Here is a 19,899-nt window from a genome sequence, read left to right as displayed (position 1 = left end):
TTGGGTGTTTTTAGCTCCCTGATAATTTCTTCATTTTCATTTTATATTGCTGAGAATTAGTGTTGCTCCAAAGTCAGGAAGTATATTCAAATTCATACAGAAACATTGATGCATCAGCATGTGCACACAGACCCCCAAGGTTTTATTTTTAATCCCAGTTTAATTTCAGTGATCCAGTTTACAGTGTCTTGGGACTGACACCAGAGTAGGGAGAATAAATGGGATTTTTGTCTTACCACATTTCAGGAATTACTGGTTTTCAGCTTTTCTGCATTTGTTTGGCTTTTTGATGTTAAAAAAAAAAATGGCCCAAGGTTTCTATCAAGTACAGAAAGTAACAATATTACCACTTCTCTGACTTGTGTTGTTTTGTTTCAAATTCTGGTAGACCATGTGCAAAAACTTACTGCTTACAACTGTATGCTGACACTTTATCACTCAATTTGTTTTTACTTTCTTACTAATTTTAGGAGTAGCATGTAGCATAAGATGAATTTTTGAGGAAAAGGGATGGTAAAGGGAAGCCTTCTACCTCTTCATCCTGATCTGAATTTGCTGGCCTCTCGGATATTATAAAAAACTGCAGTCAGAAGGAGAAAGATTTTGCAATAAAACATTTGTTTCCTTCTTACATTCTGAAAATTGTCTTTTTTTTTTTTTCCTGATCTGTATTGCATAAGTGCTGTCATTGTTAAGCCTTTAGATGGAGGTATAGATTTTTATATGTCCCATTCATCATCTTTAAAATAAGATGCAGAGAGGGGGAATTTGGAGTGTGGTGAATGGGGCACACCGCTCTGTTGGCAGGCAGGAGTGCAGGTTGCATGTGCAATTCGTAGCATGCAGGGTTGAAAATGCAGAGTTTAGTGGTTGTGGAAGTGGCTGTGGAGACCACCTGGTTAGAGGCAGGTTTCTGTTTGGGAATCAAAAATCAGGATATAAAGAAGAGATTTTAAAGGCTTTCTTTTGGTGACTTCTAAGCAAGTGGTTAAAGCATGAATTGGAGCAGAGGTATTCTGACCTGTGAGAGCTGTGGTTGTTGTGGACTTTAATCAGCTTTTTCCTTGGGGAAGCTCTGGAAACCACATTCCAGCTGTGTCAATATATGACTAAAAACAGTAAAAGACTTCTAAATAGGGAGTAGTAAAAGTGTTTAAAGGGAAATAAACGTTTCCTGCTAGGAAGAAGGTGGTTATACTTAGGTGTCTCCCTCAAAGTGACTTTCAAAGTATAAGAAAATAGCCCTTTGTTGAAAAATGTAAGTAACAGCTTCAGAGATGACTTCTTAAGGTCACACTGGCAATTACATCCCTGCATCTGCTTGTTCAGCTGTGCCCTTGCTGTGGGCAAGCTTTGAGTGCTTTAACCAGTCCAGGTCTTCCCCCAGTCTGAATCAGCTTTACAGTCTCAAGTTTAGGAAGTTCAGTTTGTCTTGGCTGTACTGTTGTATATTCGTGGTACTAGAGGTGCTTACTAAGATCACTACGAAATTATAATGCAAATGGGATGTTTTGTGATTTCTCTGTTTGTGCCATGCTTGCACTGGGCCTGGCTCTTAAGACCCTCTTGTTGGTGGCACTGCAGTGTAGGATTGTCTGAGTTGCCAAGACAACTTTTAGTCATTGGTGAGCATGGAGTGGCAGCCAGCTGAGAACATTTAGCTGGCTATGTAGGTGTAGGATAAGCTATAGGATAAATGTCAAACGCTGACAACGGAGGAAGCACTGCTATTGCTGTATAATAATCTCTAAATGAAACTGCACAAAGTAGGAGGGATGAATGCTGTGCTTGTTCCAGGCACAGGAACTATTTAAGATGAGTGACTAAGACCTGAGTTGTGGTGCCAGCGTGACTTGCAGAGTTGGATCAGTTCAGGGCTGGGTCTGTGTGCACAAACACTGAGCAGGCAGCTGAGGGGTGACCTGACTGATGATTGGGTTGTCACGGGCTGAAGATGTCAGGGTTGGGCTGCAGGGTGGTGCAGTGCTCTCAGCACCAGCCTGGGACAATTTAGCACTGACAAGTGGTTTAGACAAGAGTTAATCCTTAGAGTTCTGGACATGGGGTATTTCCATGGTGTCCAGAGTTGTCCAAGCTGGCAGCCTTGCTGTGCTGTGGAGCCACCGGCCCTGCATGGAACTTCAGTGCCTGCTGGAGCTTCTTGGGATCCTAGAGCCACACATCAAGGGACACTGATAGGCTTGGGGCCATAGCCTTGACTTCTGGTGGAACCCCTACAATGAATGGAGTCATGAAATCCAGTTCACAAATTATTTTTAGTTTGTTTTTCTGTCATTTTAGGAACATTTTATAACTTCGATCTGGAAAAGTTGATGACTAACAAAATAATTATCCCCCTTTTAAGTCTCAAACATATGCTTAGTAGTATTCCATTGTTTACTTTGTGCATAATTTTTGTTGATAAAAACAAAAATCAATGTTGAATGAATTGGACAATCAAAATTCTAATTTATGTGGAGTTTTTTAACCTTTGATATTCTTTCTTTGCATGGTACTTCAGCATAAAGAGCCTAAGTCTGTTTCCTTCATAGCATTTCTGCAGACCCTCCCTATTTTTGTGCACTTCTATCTAAAGAGATTTTGGATTTCTATAATATTTGTAATTCTGTGTGGATAATTTATGTAATTATCACAGTAAATTATGCAGGTTCCTATGCAACTATATAGCAATTCTTATTTGAAGAATTACTATTGTTGCTTTTGGTTTATAATTTCAGTGTCATTTTAACATAATTTTCTTAGTGTGCATTGAGGAAATCTTACCCATATCTGTAATTGTCCTTATGCTTTAGGAATAAAATTAAACACTTAAATTAAAATTAAGCATTTTAATGTTTATAAAGCAGGAATACTTATCCTGCTTTTAGTTACTGATGTTCAGAAATAGGATTTTGGTTTCAATTACTTCTAACATTAAAATGAACATGACTAATATGTTATTTTATGCTAATCATGGGTGATGAAGGGATTGATTTCATGTTCTCTGGGATAGCAGACAGCTCTCTTTTCTTAACTGTCTAGGACCTGCCATTGAGGTTGAAAAAGTAAAACCTGAATCAATTGAGCCTGAACCTGAGGTACAGAAGACCTTCAGTGAGGAAGCAAATACATCAACGTACTTCCCTGCCCCTGTTCCAGTAATGGACAAGTATATTCTCGAGAATGGAAAGGTATTTTATATTAAATATAGCATGAGTCATTTTTAAATGTCCATCTGGTGGTGTTCTTGTGGAGTTTTCATTGATTGTGGGGGTTTTGCATGGTAGCAGCTTGTAGAAGCTTCCTCAGTTTTCATGAAGGTGTGCTGTTGTGCTGAGAATTGTGAAGTTACACAGATATGAAGAGCATAGAAAAATATCCTCAGTGCTGAGAGCATTGAGTGCTGTGCAACATGAGGAATATAGTTATTAAATACATATTCATGCACAGGCAAATTGACATAGTCTTCAGTTGGTGGCATCCATAAATAGACCGAATATTGACCAAAGTCAGTAACCCGCATTATGAAGTTACATGAGTCTACTTAACCAAAATACTTCTTCCTAAAAGGTTTTTAATGTTTATAATGTGCTGTAGTCCTATTGCAGAGAAGCCCTCATGTTTGGCTAGGAGTGCAGGAGGTAGTTATGAACCCTGGAAGGAAAATGGGCTCCCTTGCTGCTGGTAGGAGCATTGCCATCGAATTGAGCTGATGTAGTGCTACTTTCCAGAGACTTTGTGAAGTTGCTGAAATATCATCTAGCTCTAGTTTGCCAGAACCTGACTGAGAGCTTTTCAGATTTCAGTGTGTTTAACACATTAACTGCTCATCTACCTAGGCCTGCTTTTACAGCTGTTTTCATTATCATTAAATAAATGTGATGTTTCTTATAGAAAACTGTAATTCCTTCAGAATTGACTGTGCAGATCCTGTTTCTTGTATATAGGTGCATTTGGTACCCTAATCTGAGAATCTTAAGGGAGGAAACATCCATTCCAGCTTTGCTGTGCAGTGGAATTACTGATAGAATATAGCATGAAACTGCTTTTTCAGATTTGTGTTAAAAGATTGACTGCACCATGTCTGTCCCTCTTGAAGAAGAATTCAACATAATCATTGAGGACAGAATGTAGTGAAGAATAGTAGAATCTTGACAGTTTGACAGGTATTTGGTTCAGATAGCTGTTCTTGCCTAATATATTTATATATGTCATTTGCTTGATTATTTTGTGTAAATCTGTGCAATGAGTACTTAGGGTGTATTACTGTGTGAGTTTCCTTTATCTCCTTCTCTTCCACTTAAGGTCTATGGGATAGGGCAGATCCTTTAGTATTTCTATGCAGCTTTTCCTGCACCCTTTTTTCATCTGTCAGCTTCTTGGCACTTCTTTTGCTGAAGTTTTCTGTCTTAACACATATTAGTATCTCTGTAATTTTCCTTCTGTAATTTTGGTTCTTGGTTTGCCTGTTTACTGGGTCTACAGCCAGCTCAGATGCCAGAAAATGTGAACTAATAATGTATTTGGAGTGTTGGAGGGTAGTTTTCTTCAGTTTTCCTTATTTATGGCTTTATTTCAGTATTCCTTTATTGATATGCACCACTAGAGTAGTTGAAATACTTTTTTTACAAATCTTACCCTTTGTGGCACCAGATTTGATCTTAGTAGGATTCTTTCAGAGCAGATAAATCTCTTCCCTCCAGAGGGAAAACCAAGTCACTGAAAAAGAGCCTATGGCATTCATTTAGAGAAAAGAAAGAAGAAGAAAGAAAGAAAAAAAAAAAGAGTTCATCTTCTGAGACACGTTTTAGATCTGTTGCAGATGTTAGCACAGCCACGCTGGTGAGCGTTGCTTTGAATTCGCTGCCGTCTCTGTTGCCTTGTGCTTGAAGGTTGATCCCGCAGTTGCTGAAATTGGGAGTAAATTTCCCATTATTTCATCAAGACAAGAGTCTGGCTCATGGGGCAGCTCTTCCAGCAACAAGGGAATGTCTTGTGAGTGTGAAGTACAGTAAACTTCCCGGAGCTTTGGGACTGATAGGAAACAGTACCGGGCCTGTTGTAGAGAGGTAAACTGAGACACAGGCAGATTGAATTCCTCACCGTAACAGTGCTAGAAATAGAAAAAGGGAGATGTAAGATTGCTGTGGCTGTGGCTGTCTGTCACATAGTTGCTGTTGCCATAGGTGTTTCATACCAGCAATTGTTTTTTTTAATAAATGAAGCATGTTAAAAGAAGAGATGATCTGTCTGAAGCATAAATATTAAAAATACTTCCTGTATCTTTTTCTTTTATTTTGAGTAACTTCAAGCTAATGAATAATATAGTAGCTTTAGAGACTAAATAATCTTTGGCAAAGAGGAATTGGATTTTTGATGAAATACAACGATCTCTACAACTAATGTAATACAGACACCCAAAATTTGCTATGTCACAACATTTCTAATCTTACTTATTTTCTAGGTAACTTTCAGATATTTTCCCAGAGAATTTTTCCAAGATCTAACCAGAAATAACTGAATTAAAAAATGTACTGAGATTATTTTCTGAGCACAGACTGCTCACTCCTCATTGAAGTTGCCTTACAAAACATGTAGAGAGCACCAAAAAGAGTGTACCTTTAAAAAAATCATTTATGAAGAGGCTCAACAACAGAGAAAAAGGAAAAAAAAAAGAGTATTTGTGTTGTGGTTATTACTAGTTTAATTTTTGTCCATGCAGACTTATGAAAAGCTTCTTAGAATCCCTTTAGTGTAAAAGATTCTGCAGGCGAGGCAGCTTGCTGCATGGTTTTATGCTTTAAGGAAGGTAGAGTTTTCTTCTTTTAATATAACATAGCTTGTAGTCAAACCAGTCATATTGCTCTATTTAAGTTTTTAAACATCTAGTTGCTTTTGAAGGATGCTGTTGTAATAAAAAATTTCTTGAGGTTATAGTCCTCATTAATAATTAAAGCAGGTTTCCATTTAAAGGAAAAATGGCATTCAGTTGAATACAAGCAGTAAAATGTTGGGTATATAAAATTTTACAGTAGCTTTGTCCAATTTTCATTGCATTTAATGGGACTTCCATGATACTGCTCAGATTTGTATGGGTAGCAGGCACAGTTTATTTAAAGCCAGATGAAATGCATAAAACCGCAGAAAACTAACAGCAGAGCAGTTAAGGCAAGCAGTCTTCTGATGGAGTTTTGCTGTGGGATTTTGTTGATGGTATTTATTTAATCATAAGAAGGTCGAAAGTTAGTTCTAAGTGTTAATGTTACAGAGAGAACCCCCATTGGACCACATCTCATCAAAGCTAGATTTTGGCTATGTAGCAATCCAGTTGTTTGGTATGTTGCACTCGTCCAGATTGTCTAAATGTAAGAGCAGTGAGCTCTGATCAGCAGCTGGGAGGTGTAGGTCACACCTTAGCTTGTTATGATGAGAGCAAGTGGGTGTCCCAGCGAGTGAAGTCCATCACCATGTGAACAAAGCTTGCTGCCTGCAGAGGTAGTTCAGGAGTCTGCACTGTTCTCCAGGAACTGCAGCATGGACATACAGGGTACAAAGTATTCGTGGTTCCATGCAGGCCCAACGTGTGTGTCCTCATTGCACTTGTGTCAGACTTGTGCTGCTTACTCGTGGAATTACCTCTGTGCTGGTGCTGGAAGGTGTCCTGAGCGTCAGGGCTGTCAGCTCAAACACGTAGTGGCAGCCTAAGGATGGTGCTCAGATTCTTGTCTGGTATTTGTCTTAAGACTGAAGCACTGGGAATCTTGGGGTAGAGACACAGGGTTGCCCTGTGGGAGACAATCAAGCACAGTCAGTGCTGAGCAAGACTAATAAGCAACACCAAACTTGAGCATCTTCCTTTTGGACACTCTCCGGTGGCTTCACACTGCATTTCCCAGTACCCATAATATCCTGCTTTAGCACTTCAGTGAAATACCTCGACTTCCCATTGTTTCGATAATACAAAGTTTATGATGTTGCTGCAATGGGTCATTGCCTAACCACAAAACAGTATTCATGTGGTGCATTCACATTGATCGTACATGATAGACACACTTTGTGTTAGAACTGGAAGCTTTACAAAGCTTCCAAACTCTTGTGGCTTATATTGAAATTGGAGCTCTTAAAATCCTTTCTCCCCTTCCAGTTACTTCAAACAATCAGGCTGGGTCTTGCCAACAGGTACAGAATACAACTTAGGAAGTAATTCTGTCTCTACTGCCTCTGGAATGTGCTTTGGGTAAAGTCTGTTTTAGCCAAAGGGAAGTGTTTCATCTTGCTCCTGAATTAGGCTGGTGCAACTGCTTGGTTTATATGCTGTGCATAATTATATAATACTGGATGTGTTCACTGTTTCCTTCTTTGATCTCTGTTCCTGACCACAGTCTTTCAGGAGAGAGGTTATATGGGGGGGAAAAGTAGGGATTACTAAAAGGAGCTATATTATATATTGAAGTTGACTTGAACTCCCTGACCCACAAAGCTGGAAAAGTTTCAGAGTTAGGCAAAATGGATTTGTTCAGCCCTAATTACTGTTATTTTAGTTCCTAATATTAATGTTCCTACAGCACTTGGATACTGTTGTGTGCAACATACCATAGATAAGTTGTTATTATTACTACCTTCTAGGTCCATCTTGGCAGTGGAATTTGGGTAGATGAGGAGAAATGGCACCAGCTGCAAGTAACACAAGGAGATTCAAAGTATACAAAAAATCTAGCGGTTATGATTTGGGGAACAGATGTTCTCAAGAACAGAAGTGTCACAGGAGTTGCAACCAAAAAAAAGAAAGATGCCGTTCCCAAGCCACCTCTCTCACCTCACAAATTAAGCATTGTCAGAGGTAGGTTATTTGAAAACTTTTGCTTCCTGCTTTGGAGTTTAACCATTAATCACCGAGTTGAAAGATGCTTCTTTTCAGCTCATTTAAAATTAACTGATTAAAAACTGTAATTCAGATTGCTATTGCATTGTGAAGTGCATACGTACCCAGGAACAATAAAACACATTGCAATAGCTGTGCACAGTGCAGGCCTCCACAGCTGAAGAGTTGTACATTGACTTCAGTAAGGTTTGAAAAGATCATCACTTTAGACCACTTGCAGGGCAGGACTCTGAGCCTGGAGAACAACATGTTGTTCTAGAATTCATCTGTATCATGCTGATTTTTTGAAGTGCATATATTCCTTTAAACAAGACTGAGAGTAGCTTTACAACATTCTTTTATCCAGAACATAACCAGCTCTGGCATGAGGCACAGAAACCATTATAGCTGTGACTATAAAAATACACATACCTTCAAAGGCAAGAAAGACTAGTTCTACCCTTTTAAGTGAAGAAAATGGAAATAGTAAAAATTAATTGTTGCACTTGAATTGGAATTTGGACAGGAAGTGTAAATCGCTGACCACATCTGGTAGGGAAAATTGCAATGACACTTTCAGTAACTGCAAGCCTGAGTCCATGTGTGTAGTACTTTGAGAGGGAGGAATTTATTTATTTAATCTTCTTTATTTAAACTGAATGGTGAATTTCAGTCCCTTTGTATCATCATGCCTGTGTTGCATCATTTCTGTCTCTCTTGGTATTTCAGGCTTCTTTTTAAGTCAGAACTGAGTTGTTTCCTCATGGAATACATACTGAAATTGGATTTTTAGGTTTTGTGTCTGTACTAAATTGCAGTAGGGCTGAAAGAAACCTCCCCATTTGGTAGAGCTTCATTATTCCGCATTTCCTGTTATTAGTTGCTATGTGCTCTTAACTGTGAACTCATTAAGAGGTGGTGTAATTGGCCATGAAAGTACCATGTTTTGGAGTAAGAAATACGGTTCCTCTCTGAGTGTGTGCGTGTGTCTGCGTCTGTGTTGTGTGGGGAGAAGTTGGAAACTTATCTCCGTGCTGTCATCTTTCTTAGTTTATAAGAACAGAGTAAAGGACGTGGGTTTTTTTTTTTCACTAATCTGCTTCAAGATTATATGTGGAAGTGGAAGCTGTTCCATGCTGATTTTCTAGTTCTGTCTGGGGTCTTTAGGTACAGTCCGCACACCTGTAGCTGAGCAGTGACCTACTGGCCACATAAGGAATCCACTCTGTGGCGGTGGCTCCCCTTGGCAGCTCCAGGTGGGAAGCAGAATTGGTTGCCCTGGTGTGCGTTTACAAGCACGCAGCACAAGGGGGTTATTTTCCACTGGCCCATTGCAATGTGGTTTCCAGTTTCCCTGCTGGAGGCTTTTGCTCCTCAGTGCTGCTGGCAAGGTTGTTTCTTCGAGAATTTCCTCTTCTACTTTTGTCAGGGCTACTCGATATTGCTTGAGCCATTTAAATGACAGCTTTCTTCTAACTCCCCTTGTTTTGGCTACAGTGAATTTGGGAGTCTGCTGCAACAGGTACATGATGAGAGGCAGATGGGGCCCTTCCCTTTCTTCTCTTCCATACCTTTACACTCACCAGCAGTTCAGCTCTTCCCTATTTCCTCATTTTTCTGTGTTTTCTGTCATACTTCTGCTTCAAGCCTCAACCCTCATTTGAATTCTACTGTTACATGCCCTGGTTTTCCATGTTCCTCTTTTTAGTGTTTCTTTCACCTTGTCTCTGATTTCCCTTTTGTTAGACTCCAGCCTGTACAGTCTCCTCTTGAACCAGTTAAACTGCATGGCCGGTGTTGCAGGTGTCAGGCTGCCTGTATCAGTGGGACTGGGTAGCTCATAACCATGATTTTCCATGTTGTCGTGTCCTTTGCGTCAGTGTTAGCAGGTCTTGCCCCACCATGGAGAAGAAAGCAAAACAAAACAAAGAAATGACCAGCAAGGGGACAAATAGTTGAGATTTGAGGGAGTTCTCCGTAGCCAGTGATTTGGATCAGGCATCACAAAAAGTAGTGAAGTTCCTGGTTAGCCTTTGAGGTCTATTTGAATTTTTGGTATTCAGCAGTACAAAGGGGTGTCTCTGTGCTCCTGTAAAGCCAAAAGACAAGGGAGCAAAACCTCCAAATTACTCTTTGAAGCCCTAAGCCAGTATCCTTATGCAAGTACTAAACTACTATTTCTGCACCCCCTCACAAAAATGGAAGAGATGGAGAGGAAAAACTGTGATCGATGATCTGTCTGGTTCACACCAACTTTTAAAATTACAGCTTTTGAATGAGTTCTGTCAAGTGATTCTGTGCTTGGCTTTGTGGCTAAATGAGCAACACAGCCTGACTTTCACTGGGAGTTCACCTTACTGGGTGTATCTGCCTGGGAGTGTTCCTGACACTCCTGTAGGGCCAGCTTATGCCCTGCAAACAGACTGCCTTTCTTCAGGCTCCCAGTGATGTGCCTCTTCTTAGGTGTCATATTTCCAATCATAGTTTACGGATGATCAGCATTTCAGCTATCAGGCTGCATGCTGGTTAATTTCATTTATTTTATATTCAGTACGTCTTACAACATAAAATTCACATTGCTTTAGATGTTCTCATCATTCTGTGGACACAGACAAACTTATTTAAAATAGATTTTTGAATGACAACATTAGCTCTTAATGTGTCTGATATCTCTATAGCTTCTTAAAAATCCCCACTGTGTAGTATGTAATAAAGAAATGATAAAAAGTATGATGGATGTGCACTGTTATAAACCTTGTTAATGCAAAATAACCTTTTATAAAACTTCTCAGAGGTTTCCAAATGAACTACAAAGCATGCATAGTACTTAATTTTCATAACTTTTTAATATGGTGCATTAGAAATGTTGTAAAGCACATTAATTAAGCAATAATCTCTGTGGCTTTCTGTATATGAAGCAATAAACAGTTAATGGAATAGATCACTAGGCAAAGCAGAACAGTTTGTTTAACCAGTCTGGGAAGCCTACACAACAAAATAAATTGGTCTGCTTATGAAAACCAAAAAACCCTAAACCTGCCTGTCACTAAGGAGTTGTGTGTGTTGCACCACTTCAGATTTCAGTAACTTCTGCAGGCTTCTGGCACCAAACTTCCAAATCCGGGAAGAAAAATTGTCTCAACTTTGACTGCCCACATTGCTTTTGCAGTTATTGCTATTGCTTGCTTTTTGTATTGCAGATAATGTGTATTTCAGAAAGTGTATTGATCAAACATGTAAGGAGATGGCACTTGTCCTGGATAATCCACCAGTAGATGTGAAATAAGCCCAGGGACAGGGCAGCTGATAAAGACATGGGCATCAATGTATGTGGAAGAGATACAAAAAATGAAATAAATGAGTTAGTGTTCTCCTGCTGGTTACTGCTTCTCTTCCTAAGCGTTGTCATTTCCATATCCCCCTGAAGGGGTGAAGGAGTGACTCCCTGGATACAGCTCTGGTGGGACACTTTCACCTGGGAAGAGTCTAAATCTGTTGTGGAGATTCAGGCAAATGCAGGAGTCAGGCAGGCAAGGCTGGCACTGTAAAAGGTTGGGTTTAGCCTTGTTTCTGTATGGAAAGCCTGTTAATGTAGTCACAGCATAACTGGAAGTTGGTCATGCCACTGATTCAAGCTTGGTGACAAATCTTGACTTTAACAAGATAGTGAATCAAGGAAAGCTTCTCTTGTCTTGCAACAAATATACACAATGTTTACTCACTGCTGTCTCTTGATCAGTCAGCCCAACTCAGGGCTATTGTGTTTTCTAAAAATATCCTAATGACTCTTTCCTTTTTTTTTTCTCCCCAGAATGTTTGTATGATAGAATAGCACAAGAAACTGTGGATGAAACTGAAATTGCACAGAGACTCTCCAAAGTCAACAAGTACATCTGTGAAAAAATCATGGATATCAATAAATCATGTAAAAATGAAGAAAGGAGGGAAATTGCAAAGTACAATTTGCAATAAATTTTGGATTTTTAATAAAGTCTTAGTGTTTTACTTAAGTGTTGGTTTTTGATTTGTGTGGCATTTTTGCTGATGGGAGAAGCTGAATTGAAGCGTTGCTCTCTTCCTATAACTGATTCATTTTTTGAGCGGTTCTGTCATGGTGTAAACTGCTTTTAACTAATGTAAGATATATTGTAAGTTCACTCACAATGAAAACTGAAGTTTCCAAGGTTTCTGCAGCGAGTTGCAGTTTGTTACCTGCGGTTGTACGTTGGTTGTGGTTCTGCGGACACCGACCCATTTGCCCTGCGTTGAGTTTTACTGGAGTTAGTGGATCTCAGCTGCAGTAAAACATCTGCTTAGAAGGAAGAACTGTACAAAATTCACTTTGCTATTGAAAAGGATTTTACTGTATTTTACAAAGTGGTTTTTTTCTGAAATGAAGTTTCAATCGTTTGTTTTTATAAATCTTTGTTTTGATCTCTAACAATATATTTGATCAAAAATACACAAAGAACGTTTCTTTTTCAATTATCTTGTAGGTAGATCACTATTATCATCACAGTTAAAAAAACCGAAAACTAAACAATAAACAACAAGGAACCCAAAGCTGTAAGTTGTAAAATCATGATAATTCATTTTAATAAATAAATCTAAAACCAGTTCTTTTTCAGGGACCAAGACACTTCAGATTTCTGGTTGTGGTATAAAGTTCCTCAGTGTGTCCATACTATTGTTCTTGAAATATTACCTTTTTAGTGTATTTGTACTTTCAAACAATTTAAAAATTGCCACACTATGGCAAGAGTATGTACAGTAGAAAATTTAGTACAATTTTGTTTGGGTCCATAATTTAACAATGGACACTTTTAGCACAAATTTTAATTACAAATAAAAATAATTTTCTACATTGAAGTTAGACTTGAGATGCAAAGTTTTTAGAAATAATTTGTCATCTGAACTATATGTTATTGTCTGTAAGTGAAACAAAATATTCTCTTTTCATGAAGGGCTTAGAGATAACTTGAGGTCTGGATTAATGAATTTTGAGGGTTTGTGATCTCAATTAACCTTCCATTTATTCTGTGCTCACAGATGTGATTATCTGCCTTCCAGCCTGCCTGTTCCTGAGTGTCAGGATTTGTTTCTTTTCTACTACCACTGCAGTTCTGTTTCCTGTAGTTTTAAAAAAATTCCCATATCTTATCACCTTCCTGTAGCACTGGTTCACCCTGAGGTGAAGCCTTTTTCAGTGTCCTGTAAAAGTAGATAATTTGGAAAGGAGCAGGCTGCTGGGTTGGATTTGCCTTGCCTGAAAGTATTTAAATGATGAAAGGTGTAGATGTGGCACTTGGGGACATGGTTTAGTGGTGGGATTGGCAGCGCTGGGTGAATGCCTGGACTTGATGATCTTAAAGGTATTGTCCAACCTAAATGATTCCATAATTCTTTAAAGGGCTGGGTGGGTGGAAGAAAAAGAGGAGGGGAGAGGAGGAGTGCTAGAATTGTCCTAGAATTGTCCTGCCTCTCTTGGAAGAGACAAACAACAGGCTGTTTCTCCATGTACTTCACCTGTATGTAATTAATGTCTTAACTCGTAACTAAGTGTTTGCTTTTTGCTTTCTAAAGTCCACTTTCAGGGTTGCCTTGCACCAACCTCAAGCTGTGCTGCCAAACAGGAGCACCAAATTTTCAGAGTGGTGCACCTGCATTCCTGCCCCTTCCCTTAGCCCCACAGATGTGGTTGAACAGGTGTGTCAGATCCCACTGATTTCCAGGGTTCATTTCTCAGGAGCCGGAGCTTTTGTGGTGAGGAGTGGAAAGAGCAGGAGTGTGTTTTTCCAGTGTCTTATGTGTGCCCTGAAGTTTCTTTGAACAGCCTCCCTTGTCTCCTGCTAATATCAAAAGTGTTCTTAGGTAGTGTTTAATGAAGTGCATAAATGTTTATGTTTCCTAATTTGGGTGCTAAATAGCAAATTAGTGTTTAAAATGTCAGTGCATGTATCCTTTTATTAATTAAAAAGAACAAATAGAGCACTGAAAAAAACATTTAAACAGCAATTTTCCCCTTTGCAAGCAGGGTTGTGAATGTACGGAATGTACGGGAGGGGGGGGTTTGACTGAAATTAAGGCAACCCAGTATTTTGGGGAAAATGTCCATAATTTCCTCAGTCTTTTATGGCTTTAGTACTAATGTGTTTCCATTGTAACACATTCTTTAATGAGAAGATCAAGCTGTACTTCTTAGAAGATAAGCCTATTTGAGACAGCATTTTATGAAACCTGGAAAAAGCAGCTTAGAATTTAATTAGAGTTAGGACTCCAGCCTGGCCTCAAAAATCAGAGGTGTTAATTCCTTCTGCAAAACCAGCATCACCTTTCTAAGGCTTCTCCTTGACATGCTCATCCCATCAGATGTTAATACTGCGTTTTGCTGAAGAATTTAAATGTTCTCCTTGGGCACGGTATCTTGGAAGGCTTCATTAAGATTTTCCTGGGGATTTCATCAGCCCAGGTTAGTTTTCATTTTAGTTCAACAGGGGTATTTGGGTGGCACAAAAAAGTTCAGTTCCCTTTGAAACATAGTGTCAGTGGGGGCTAAGAAATGTGTCCATTGGACTGGGCAAGTGGTGGTTAATGTGTCACTGGAAGCTTTGTGAGTCTTGTCAAAGGAATCGGACATATTAAAGGTAGAACACCATTATATTACAACTTGAACTAAATTTTTGGATACTGGAAATAAGTTTTTTGCTAATAATAAGCCATTTTTGCACGCTGCAGTTGTATGGCAGCATGCTGGGGGCTCTGCAGGAGGTAATGGGTGTGTGAATAACATTTTATACTTGCATTTGGTCATTACTCTTGTCTTTCCCTCCCCATGAGCCAGCATCAAGGTTGTACAATTGTTTCCCAGTGTGTCGGTTTGAAGTAGGGAAATAGGCTGCAGTTCCATGTTCCAGAAATAGCCAAGAAAAATAGGAACTTTAATGGGGTGTGCTTTTCTGCATTGCAAAACTGATGTATAAATTAACTGTGAGTTTCATTTCATTTTCCTACACTGCGTTTATGGCCAGGGCTGTTCTTGTTGGTACATTAATTTTTCCATAATTGTGCCTCCCTGTACATAGTTTGCTTTGTTCATATTGCGTCTGCTGTGAATCTACCATAGGAAACTTTATGGAAAATAGTTCCTACTAACTTTTTCCTGCTCTAGGGTAACTTCATACCTGTACATCACAAGAAACAGGAGAGGGTTTTGACAGAAAATGAAGTAGGTTTTATTACACCCTGTAATACCCCTCATTCATCATTCTAAGGTTTGTGCTGTGCCATTACCTCATACTGTAAACTTGGATTTGTAAGGATCAGAAAGACATGGATTTAAGAGGAAGGGACAGTTTACTCTTTTTTTTAATCAAAGCAGGAAGGAGGTATGGTTGTTATATGAATAATCTGATCTTCTGTTGCCACACATTGCTGCAGTAATTTGTGATATTCATGATCTGATCCATATTAAAGTGCCTCTGGCACACTTGCAAGGAAGCAAGATCAGAGTTAACAAAAAGGGCTTTATTTTCTATTAGTGATTTTATAAGGGATATGAGCTATTGTGTTAAAGGAGAGAATCCTACCAGGGACTTTAATACCTGAGTCAGGAAATCTAGCCACTCAATTAAAAAAAGAAAGCTAGTATTTATTAGAGAGGGGAAAAAAAATGTTAGTTTCTGCTGTTCCAGAACAGGTTTGGATTTACTGGTGCTTTATAGAGATGGGAGGGTTTTTTAAAAAAATGTAAAATCCTTACATCAAAGTTGAACTCTAAGTAGGAATTCAAGGTTGCATTAGTTAGCTGTTGTTGGCTGTCAAAAGCAGGTGCATTCTCCCTGTGTGAGGCCACTTCTTTGCACCTTACCTTTGATGTTGTATCTGAGAGATTACTGTGATGGCTGCTTTGTTGTCTTAAGCAGAGATTATTATCCTCTTGGAAGGTTTAAGTAGCAATAAATTGAACTTTTTGGGATTTAGTGAAATTGTAAAGATAATTCTACTTCATACTTCTAGAATCTATAGACTTTTAAAAATTAAAGCTAAGTGCAGTTCATTGTTAAAATGATACAATCTTGAAGCAGTGTGAATTGGGAACGTTGTGTATTAGCTGTAGCTTCACTGTGTATTAGCTGTGTTCGTAGCTCTTGAGAACACCAAATCTGGCTGGTTTCAGAAAGGGAAAGCAAGGTTGTGTCACATGGAGCTGTTCTGAGGATTATTTCAATATTCCATCTTTCTGACATGAGAATTCTCTTTTGAAGGAGACAAAGACACAACTTGTGCCTGCTCAGAATGAGGTGGTAGCTTTCTCCATACTCTTGAAAATATTTGTCATTCTGTGCGTGCTTTTAGTCTCGGATTGATGAAGTCATAACATCAATTGCTCAGACTTTATTGGTGTCATTTTTTTCATCATAACAGTGTGGAACTCTGAAGTGATTCATACGACACCGAGGCAATAAAAGCGTTATGAAGTGCAATCATTGCACGTTTCATGCTCAATAGCTAATTTTTAATTTCACCATCTTGGATATTTTTTCATCCCCTCAGGGTTCCTAAATTGGAAAAGAGAATCATTTGGACTTGGACAACAAGAGCAGTGATTAAAGAAGGAATTAATTTATGTGGTTGTTCATCTGTTTTACTTTTGCAATTATTTCTCTGTTTATGTTTGAATGAAAACTTTCATTCCGTGCGTCAGATACCCTCTTGTTGTGCAGTGAAATCATGTTCCTGTGGTTGTGAGATCATTTGTTTACCATAAAGAGGAAAATACCTCACTTACAGCATCAGATGAAGTTGCATTGTGGCTGGATCAGAACAAAGGCGAAAGTGAGGGAAGGGAGGAAGAAGCTGAACCTAAAGGATTTTTTTTCTGTGTTGCCTTCTGGCTAGAAAACTTCTTCCTGCAAAGGAAATTGTTTCCTCCACATTTAGCAGAATATCAACTTTATGTTCCTTGTTTATTGATAGTAAAGCCTTAATGGAACTGAAGTCTTTATGAATATATATGTTTATTGCATCAGGCTACCTACTGTCATGCTGAATTTTGGTCTTTGGTGGTTTGAAATTAAAGAGTCATAGAAAATTTCCTGAACAACCCAAGAGAGGCATAGGCTGGGGGTGATATAGCTTTTATTGTAATATAACAATTGCTAAAAGTTCTGCGAAATAGAAGATAAGAAATGATGTGTGTTGGTGCTTGTGTATCCTTTATAGCTGGCCTGAGCTTTCATGCTTTTGGAGTGGACATGGGTGCAGGTTTCATGGGATAGGCTGGTCATCAGAGGAATGGGCTGTGAACACCCTTCGGTGTTCACCCTGCTGAATGTGAGTGATGTCCTGGGACAGCAGCAGAGGGAAAGTCCTTGATAGTGCCATATCACACTGGTACCAGCCCCTTCTGCAGGAGACTCAGATGAAAAAGCTTTTATGGGAGCTTCATATCCTTTATACTCAAATATATCTTTAATGTCAGCCCAAATGTTTATTTAAATCTTATTGAATTGTAGTTTAGTTTTTTAAAAAATTGTACTTTTATGTGTTTCTCTTTTTTTTTCTTGTAATTAACTGAGTATTGGTGTTCTGGGAGATGTCTTTCTCCATGTTTAATTTGGGGTGTTAAGTCACTGATACTTGAAAATAGTCCATTTGGACATTCTGGTTTTGTGAGCCAGATGAACTATGATTTTACCTTTCCTTACGGAGTCCTCTGCAGGATTTCTGGAAGTACCTTTAGAGAATAATTCTCAAAATGTGTAGGATGGAAGGTGGATGGGTCAAAGCATTGCCTCCAAGTTAATGTTCTGTGTTTTCATTTCTTTAAGAGTCTTAGCTTATGAAAAACTAAAACTCTGTAAAGTAGGATTTTGCTTTATTTTCCTGCACTGTGTATTAAAATTCTTTGACACTCATTGGTTTCTTTGCGTTTGCAAGGACACTTTCATCTTTCAGGACCAACTTCTTTTTGCTGTAGATGCTTACAGGAATAAACAATCAAGTGTGTGCCTTTTGGGGTTAAACAAGGCTGAAGGTGCTGTTGTAGGATCTTCTCTCCTTTGTAGGACCATGCACGGAGCCACCCTCCTTGCTGGGATTGGGAAGAACACCCTTGAGGGTTGGCTTCTCTTTAGCTATTGTCCCCTAATGCAGCTCATCCAAGAAAGGTTGTTTATTGCCACACTGGTGGATATGGGCATCTTCCACTCTGTGGCTTTCCTGAACTTACAGATTCACTCACCCAGCCTGATGTGGAGGAGTATCCTTGGTCTGGTGGTGCAGGAAGGCAAAGAAGAGCTGGTAAAAGGGTCACACAGACCTTTCCCCCTTTCCCACAGAGTTAGTATGTGCAATTGAGGTGAAGTCAGTAGCCAAACAGCAAAATCCCAAGCAGTTCAACTGGCATTTAAGGTTTCAATCAGTGAAAAGTTTTATTAATTAAAAAAATCCAATCACTCTTAAAGCTCCCAGAATTTAACCTATAAGAAGTGGCAAAATCAGCATTTTCTTCTGCAGCCAGGGGCCTCTATCTATTGCACATACACAGCTGTAAGTGTACAGGTGTGATGTGCCATTATTCTGCAAATCTGTCTGTGCCATGTAAATGCACACCTTGATAATGTTCCTGATGGTGCCCAGCCCCCTGCCTGTTTTCCTGGTGTTCCTTTTTCCGTGCTGTTCCTTCTGCAAATGGGAGTCTGTCCTCTGTGCTTGCCTCAGAGGGACAAGACGGGAGCGTTTCATGATTCCTGCCTTGCAAATTGTCAGCAGGGCTCTGAAGTGAAATACCTGCTTGTTATTCCTGGGGGTTACTGACACAGAACTAGAGCATTTCCCTGGGAGATCTGGTAGTGCTGCTGTCACCGTAAGGCAGACTTTGCCATTCAGGGACTTCACACAGCAGCATTTTCTTGTTGTGTTTTTTTTGTTGTTGTTGGTTTTTTTTTGGGGGGGGTTTTTTGGTGGTTTTTTTTTTTGTTTTTTTTTTTTTTGTTTTTTTTTTTTTTTTGTTTTTTTTTTTTTTGTTTTGTTTTGTTTTTGTTTTTGTTTTTTTTTTTTTGCCCTGCCAATAGATTGTAGCAAAGAAAATTTCATTCTCGCATGAAGGTCTTTAAGTGATAACATGGAATAAGTAAATCTTTCAGCAGTATCTCTTAAAAACATTCATTTCTCAGAGGTTCCCCTGCTTTTGCAGAGGGTCAGTGGCCTGGAAGTTTCACACCAAATGGCAGTGCCCAGGTGAGTGCTGGAAAATATTGGGCACCTTGACAGATTTCTGAAAAGAAACCTTGGCTGGACCACAGCAATGCTGTTGAGAAAATCAAGCATTCTTGAGAATCCATCAGTGTGAAATCCATCTTTTCCTTGAGTGGTTTATTCCGGTGCTTAGTGCCACCCTCGCTGCTCAAGCTGTGCCTTATTTCTCTGTGAGTCTTTCTGGCTTAACATCTTATTCCTAGTTCTTGATTTGCCTGTCTTAATATCTTCCCCCAGTATTTCTGCAGCTCATGAACACCTCAATAGACTGAGTGCCTTCACTTTCCTTCCACCACAGATTTTCTAGGTCATGACTGACTCATTTTTGAAATGCTTTTCCTTTATGCCTACCCAAACTCATTTTATGTATTTTATGGAAATACTTTCTGTAGGAGTGTTTGGTTTAGTTAGTGTGATACAATCTGGTGGTTTAGGGCACGTCGCTTTGTATTAGAATGTGATATACAATACTAATTTCATTTTGTGGGCCAACCTTAATTTAATTTCATATAAAAAAACCTGATATAATTTGATACTTAACCAATTGATGTCCCAGTGTATTTTCCTTTTTACTCTAAGTATAGCTCTGTCCTGGAAATGTTGTTCTTCAAATGAGTTTTTATCTCTGTTCCACTTTCCTCTTTGATTCTGTGCCACTCACATGCCAGTGAGGAGACAGAGCACATTCTTCCTGCTTTCCAGCTGCTTGTTCCTGTACTCACAGCTGGGCCAGGCAGGTGGGTGACAGGGCCCAACAGGGCTGTGAAGGGCAGCAGGTG

The 19,899-nt window shown here is 39.2% G+C and overlaps 1 protein-coding gene across 4 annotated transcripts in view; it reads left to right on the top strand.

Moving 5' to 3' along the window:
- The window catches only part of LOC128811727 (BEN domain-containing protein 5), a 561,665-nt gene extending 549,799 nt beyond the window's left edge, over window positions 1-11,866 (top strand). For all 4 annotated transcript variants that reach the window (XM_053985562.1, XM_053985559.1, XM_053985561.1 and 1 more), the window contains 3 exons: window positions 3,043-3,191; window positions 7,627-7,840; window positions 11,673-11,866. In XM_053985562.1, the coding sequence (XP_053841537.1) occupies window positions 3,043-3,191; window positions 7,627-7,840; window positions 11,673-11,833 (524 nt within the window). In that variant the 3' untranslated portion in view covers window positions 11,834-11,866. The remainder of the gene's footprint in view (window positions 1-3,042; window positions 3,192-7,626; window positions 7,841-11,672) is intronic.
- The last annotated feature ends 8,033 nt before the right edge of the window (window positions 11,867-19,899 follow it).

The sequence above is a fragment of the Vidua macroura genome, chromosome 9 (assembly GCF_024509145.1).
Source record: "Vidua macroura isolate BioBank_ID:100142 chromosome 9, ASM2450914v1, whole genome shotgun sequence".
Classification (NCBI taxonomy): Eukaryota; Metazoa; Chordata; class Aves; order Passeriformes; family Viduidae; genus Vidua; species Vidua macroura.
This window is presented reverse-complemented; position numbering and strand designations above follow the sequence as displayed.